Consider the following 7,198-nt stretch of genomic DNA (forward strand, 5'->3'; position numbering starts at 1 on the left):
GCTTCCCGCCCAAAGACACCGTGTCACATGCTTCACTCCTATTTATGTGCAATCCCAGGATGCATTGCAGGCATGCCCTGCCACTGGAACTGAGATAAAACAGAGTGTGCCACTGGCTAGGTTTCCTCCACTGTCCAATGAGCTCCCTCATTGGCTGCAGTGGGGACACTCCCTCAGACCCAGGGAATCACACTTGGAAACCTGTGACAGGCTAAACTAACAAATCAGACCCTCCTGATAAGCAGAACAGGGTCACAGATACTGTATGTTTTACCTAGCACCTACCTAGGAGGGTGCTACATATATATATATATATATATATATATATATATATATATATATATATATGTGTGTATTTTGTGAGGGATTAGCTCGGTGGTAGGCGTGGATGACCCCTTGGGGGTGCGTTTTCACAAGAAGATAGCCGAGAAGTGCTTGCAAACAACAGTTTGGTTTATTAAAGCATTTTTCTTCACCAGACTGCAAGCGTCAAAACCAGCAAAATAAAATAAAACACCAAAATAAATCCTTGCCTCTGTGGGCGGCTACCTTCTCACACTGGAACCTACCTAAGAGTCTGTCCCCAACCTACTGTTGGGCAGACTTTGCTGATCCTACAGCCGACCATCAATAGTTCATTTATAATCTCTTCACACAGCAAACAGTTCATTTAACATGTCCCTTTTCCTCTTCATATGGAACATGTCCCTTTGTTTTCTCTCCACATAGAAAAACAGTCCATGTCCTCACCTTTGAGAAGTCTTCAGTCTTACTTAATTTCCCCTTCACACAGGAAATGTCCTTTGGTTTCTTTTCACCTAGAAACCATCCAAGACCTCACTTCGAGTAGTCTTCACACTTGTTTACCCTCCTTAGCGCACATCACTTCAGGGGGTCTTCTCCCATGCTCACCAGCTTGTCGGGAGGCACTCATCTGTCTATCCTCCTCTCCCAGCCCACACGGCGACAGGAGGCAGCAGTCCTTCTCCCAGGCTTCCTCAGCGTCGGGAGGCACACATCTGTCTGTCCTCCTCTCCCAGCCCACACGGCGACAGGAGGCAGCTTCCTTCTCCCAGGCTTCCTCAGCGTCGGGAGGTACACATCCTTCTGTCCTCCTCTCCCAGCCCACACGGCGACAGGAGGCAGCAATCAATAGGACTTCCTTTGGACAAATTATAGAGGCCTTCATTTCCTCATTATGAACAGCTAAAGTCTGTTCAACTTCCTGCTGGCTAGCTCTGTAGCCAACACCCTATAGTAATTGGTGAACTTTCTAAATCAGATGGAAATGTATCTCCTGCCTGTGACTACATTCCCAGATTTACCTGACTTCCTATCACATACCCCCCCTCTTGTTTCAACCCTAGGGTTGGGACACAGATTTCCAGGCACGCATGTGTCAAGCACTGCTGACTCTCACTGATAAGCCTCCTATTATCCTCACGCTGACGGATGAAACTGTTTCTGTCATCTTCATTGACAGATTTCTCATAAATGTCACACAGTTTGTCTCTCATCTCATATACACATTCTTCCACTGCATTTTTGGCATCATTTCGCTTCTTCTCAAGTTTCTCTTGCATACAAGTTTGTCCTATCCGCCATGGAGGACCGTGATCCATAGGCAACTCAATTGGGCTAGTCTTAATGTCTTCAACATTCTTGAGCCGCCTCTCTCTGCAATCCATAAATGTTTTCCACAAAACTTTGAGAACCTCTGCTTCACTAAGCTTTGTTCCAAGTAGGGACTCTTGACGTCCCTCTGTGACTTGAGTTGCCTCTCCATACAGCTGTACACAATCATTGACTCTTTGTTTCTTGAGCTTAGCTTGCTCTAAGATGTTGTGCAGAGGGCCTTCCATTTGCCACAACAGGCTGTCACACATTTCTTCAAAGTGACCCCTGTTCATTTTTCCAGCGACATCATCAACTTTCCTTCCACCAACATATGGGTCAAAGGCAACAACACAGTTGAACCCAGCGATCTGGGTGGTATCCATTATAGACCTCCTCTCTGCATCAGTGAAGAAGCATGGAACTGCAACACATTCTTTTACAGGTTTCTTCAATGCACTTTCTGCTGAACTATTTGACCGCTCAAGGTCACCTAGTTCCTTTTCTCTATCTGAATTCCACATGGAATGCATCTCAAGATCACGATCAAACTTCTGCCACCTGTCTTTCACCAGTTCCATTTTGGAAATATTCCCTGAAAGGCACTTGAAATTCATTTGCTTCACGTTTTCACCAACAGCCTTAGTTTTCTCCACTAGGTGGCGTTTGCTTTTTTCTCCCAGATTTATATCACTTGCTTTAGTTTTCTCCGATTTAGTTTTCTCCACTAGGTTTTCAGCCTGAACTGAGAAATCATCACATTTCTTACACAGCTCCTTTGTTTGCTGAAGTTCTAATGATACATTTTCCAATGCTTGAAGTTTTTGAAGGAACGGTTTATTCCAAAGGGGTGATTCAAGCCACATGTCATCACATTTCTGAGGCTCACTCAGGACAGACCCCAAAACACTGACCTTTTAAAAACTGCATCAGGCACACTATCCCCTCTTTGGGACAGATCCTCTGTTTCCTGTAATTCCTCTTCCAGTTCCTGCAACGGAATCTTCATCTCTTCTACTTGCTGTTCTAAGGCTCACTTAGACTTTTCTAGCTCCTGAAAGCTTTTCCCAACATCATCCTTGGAGCTGACCAAATCCTCCATTTCTGTACACAGCTGTTCTTTCTAGTAGCACTGCTTCTGTTGCTGTAACCCTTCCACTGTGAGCTGCAGTGCCTGGGAGGGGAAGCAGGTGAGAAACAACAGAAAGAGGATTTGATCGAGTCAAGGAAGGAAAAGGAAGTTTTTTTTTTTAACTTTATGAGGCTTGTGCATCAGATAGTAACTGTTATTCGGCGACCTTTAGTTGTACTTTAAGAAAATCTTTTTTTTAATCCATTGCTAAGATTCTTACCTGGAGATCCTGCCAGTAATAGCACTTCCTGCTGTAGGGTGACAATGCTAAGCTATTACCTCTTAATTAATAAGAGTCTGTTGTGTTCACTTCTTTAGTTGCCTGCTGGCCTGCCTACCAGGTCTGTAATAGACATGCACACCTATCATTTCAAACTGGGCTTAACCATTTAGAGAATTTCACTTATTCTAGTTTTCTAAAAAAAAACAATAAATAAACATATATATAAATATATATATATATATATATATATATATATATATATATATATATACAGTTGGGAGAACAAGTATTTGATACACTGCCAATATTTCCTATGGTCTGTAATTTTTATCATAGGTACTCTTCAACTGTGAGAGACGGAAACTAAAATAAAAATCCTGAAAATAACAATGTATGATTTTTAAATAATTAATTTGCATTTTATTGCATGACGTAAGTATTTGATCATATACCAACCAGTAAGAATTCCGGCTCACACAGACCTGTGTTTTTTTTCTTTAAGAAGCCCTCCTGTTTTCCACCCATTACCTGTATTAACTGCACCTGTTTGAACTCGTTACCTGTATAAAAGACACCTGTCCACACACTCAATCAAACAGACTCCAACTGTTGGCGCAATTATTAGAAAATTGAAGAAGTTCAAGATGACAGTCAATCTCCCTCGGTCTGGGGCTCCATGCAAGATCTCACCTCGTGGGGCATCAATGATCATGGGGAAGTTGAGGGATCAGCCCAGACCTACACGGCAGGACCTGGTCAGTGACCTGAAGAGAGCTGGGACCACAGTCTCAAAGAAAATCATTAGTAACACACTAAGCCATCATGGAATAAAATCCTGCAGCACAGGACTTAAGCAGGTCCCCCTGCTTAAGTCAGCGCATGTCCAGGCCCATCTGAAGTTTGCCAATTACCAACTGGATGATCCAGAGGAAGAATGGGAGAAGGTCATGTGGTCTGATGAGACAAAAATAGAGCTTTTTGGTCTAAACTAAACTCGCCGTGTTTGGAGGAAGAAGGATGAGTACAATCCCAAGAACACCATTCCAACTGTTAAGCATGGAGCTGGAAACATTCTCTGGGGATGCTTTTCTGCAAAGGGGATAAGACGACTGCCCCATATTGAGGGGAGGATGGCTGGGGCCATGTATCGCGACATCTTGGCCAACAACCTTCTTCCCTCAGTAAGAGCATTAAAGATGGGTCATGGCTGGGTCTTCCAGCATGACATTGACCCGAAACACACAGCCAGGGAAACTAAGGAGTGGCTCCATAAGAAGCATCTCAAGGTCCTGGAGTGGCCTAGCCAGTCTCCAGACCTGAACCCAATAGAAAATCTTTGGAGGGAGCTGAAAGTCCGTGTTGCCCAGCAACCGCCCCGAAAACCTGAAGGATCAGGAGAAAGCTCTGTATAGAGGAGTGGGCCAAAATCCCTGCTGCAGTGTGTGCAAACCTGGCGGAGAACTACAGGAAACGTATGATCTCTGTAATTGCAAACAAAGGTTTTCTGTACCAAATATTAGGTTCTGCTTTTCTTATGTATCAAATACTTATGTCATGTAATAAAATGCAAATTAATTACTAAAAGATCATACAATGTGATTTTCTGGATTTTTGTTTTAGATTCCGTCTCTCACAGTTGAAGAGTACCTAAGCTAAAAATTACAGACCTCTACATGCTTTGTAAGTAGGAAAACCTGCAAAATCAGCAGTGTATCAAATACTTGTTCTCCCCACTGTGTATATATATATATATATATATATACTGTATATATATATATATATATTTATATGTATATATATTTATATATATATATATATATATATATATATATATATATATATATATATATATATATATATATATATATATATATAAAATCATACCCAACAAATGATGCAGCTCTGAATAAGGTATGTAACAATATCTCTGAGACTTGTTTATTAAAATTGTATTAATAAGAACCTTTATCGTGTGCTAACAGCAACCAGTTAGCTTCTATGCAATGCAGAAATGAAAATGAGCTAATAAATCTTATTGGTTCCTACAGCCAACTGAAACCTTTTTTAACTTTTAATACATAAGCCTGTTTGTCATATTTTCTGCTCCGATACATTAATGGTAGAAGAGATAGTTTAAGCAAGACGTTTCTAGTTCTGGAGCTACAGCATTAGCAGTTCAAAGGACACACCTATGCTTTCCTAACTATATAGTAAAAAGATTAGTTATATTGCAATAACTCATTGCAACCAATCCAATCCATTTTGGAAAAATTAGTTTATTTCTGACTTGTTGCTGATATTACTTCTCTTCGACCAAATAGGCTGATTTAATACTGCTTCAGTAAAATGAATGCAGTGTTAACAAACATGCAATTACATTAAGCACAAAGAAGTCAAGTAAAATAAAAAAGCTATATATGAAAGTTTAGTCTTGATATAATTTAATCCCCTAAAATAATATAATAAATAAAAAAGAAAAAGGAAAATAAATATTTTAATATGTAATATACTAATTAGAAGTGATATACAAATAAACATATTAAGACAAACAAAATGCCAGCTTACCTGCTTTGTAGAGACGCAGGCTTTTAACTTTATTCTGATCTGCTAAAACAACCTTCCCTTTCTTCACCGAATTACCCATTGTGTAGCTTAGGAAGCATCATGTGCACAGTCCCAGAGTGAGGATCAGGTCTGTTGCCTGTCATCTATTATCACCACCTGTGTGTGTTGACCTTAGATACCACAACAAGAAAAAAAAAAAAGACAATGGATGTTCTTATTCGTCCTTCTGCAGTCACCAATAAAACCTTTGTACCTGGCAGTATGTCACCTGTGTTATCATTGTATTCTAGGAATAGAAAAAAAATGTGCATGTGGCCTCAATAAAAAATGTATGTTATTAGTGTATTTGTAGATGCAACATGGGACATATAAGGCAACAAATCTCCCTTTGAGGATAGCTTTTATTGTTTAGCTTTGTTACATGTATCAGGGATTGGGATTCGGTCCCTTGATACAAGTTAAAAAGAGCTGTCATTGCCTGTATAGTTCATGATCTGCTTTTATCCCCTGCTTGATATATTGTTAAAGAATGACCTCTGCTGGCATGTGCTGATCATTGCAATAATGGAAACCTGTGCAGAGGAATATGTAGGCTTCCACTGATTGCTTTCTGAATCATTGAACAGTGGGGATGAGGTTCAGGTTTACAGCGACCATGAATTTGAGGTAAACCCTGAATTCTGCAGGTTTAAGATTAGCAGTTCCAACAAATTTATTTGTAGAATTTTTTAAACCATATTACCCTGCATGACCTTTAGCATATGGCCAGCAGGATTAGAAGGACCAATAAGAGTGCTGCCTTTTATTGTTGGTATTATTGTGGTATATTTATTTTGTTTTTTGAGGCAAGGCAAAACTTGACTTTTTTTTCAGAGTAGTATTTCAGGGTTTTAACCACTTTACCACCGGAGGATTTTGCTGTCTTCCGTCCAGGCCACTTTTTGCGATTCGGCGCTGTGCGACTTCAACTGACAATTGCGCGGTCGTGCGACGCCGTACCCAAACGAAATTTACGTCCTTTTTTTCCCACAAACAGAGCTTTCTTTTGGTGGTATTTGATCACCTGTGCGATTTTTACTTTTTGCGCTATAAACAAAAAAAGAGCGTTTATTTTGAAAAAATAACAATATTTTTAACATTTTTTTATATGAAATTCCCCCCAAAAAAGATGTAAAACCAATTTTTTTAAAAATTTTTGGCCAATTTGTTTTATGCTACATATGTTTGGTAAAAAAAATCGCAATAAGCGTATTTTGATTGGTTTGCACAAAAGTTATTGCGTTTACTAACAAAGGGAAAGATTTCTGTCATTTTTGGTGTTTTTTTTTTAACGCGTAATGGCGGCGATCTGCGATTTTTTTTGCGGGACTGCGACATTGCGGCGGACAGACCGGACCCCTGACTGACATTTTTGACACTTTTGGGGGTACCAGTGACATTACTGCAGTAATCAGTGCTATAAATATGCACTGTTACTGTAAAAATGACACTGGCAGGGAAGGGGTTAATTTTATTGGAGAGGGAGGGGTTAATGTATGCCTGGTGCTTACTGACGTGTAGGGGGGGAGGTGACTGTGTGAGTCATGGACAGATCGGATGTCCAGCTATGCTGAACAGTCCGATCTGTCACTCCCTGTCACTATGGAGATCCGCCCGCTGTGTTT

General features: G+C 40.3%; 1 protein-coding gene across 1 annotated transcript in view; it reads right to left on the reverse strand.

The window, feature by feature from the left end:
- The window catches only part of TXNRD1 (thioredoxin reductase 1), a 111,433-nt gene extending 105,805 nt beyond the window's left edge, over window positions 1–5,628 (reverse strand). The window contains exon 1 of the mRNA XM_082253114.1: window positions 5,535–5,628. Within this exon, the coding sequence (XP_082109240.1) occupies window positions 5,535–5,613 (79 nt within the window). The 5' untranslated portion in view covers window positions 5,614–5,628. The remainder of the gene's footprint in view (window positions 1–5,534) is intronic.
- Window positions 5,629–7,198: the final 1,570 nt, after the last annotated feature.

This window comes from Pelophylax lessonae (genome assembly GCF_965119305.1).
Source record: "Pelophylax lessonae genome assembly, chromosome: 4".
Taxonomy (NCBI): domain Eukaryota; kingdom Metazoa; phylum Chordata; class Amphibia; order Anura; family Ranidae; genus Pelophylax; species Pelophylax lessonae.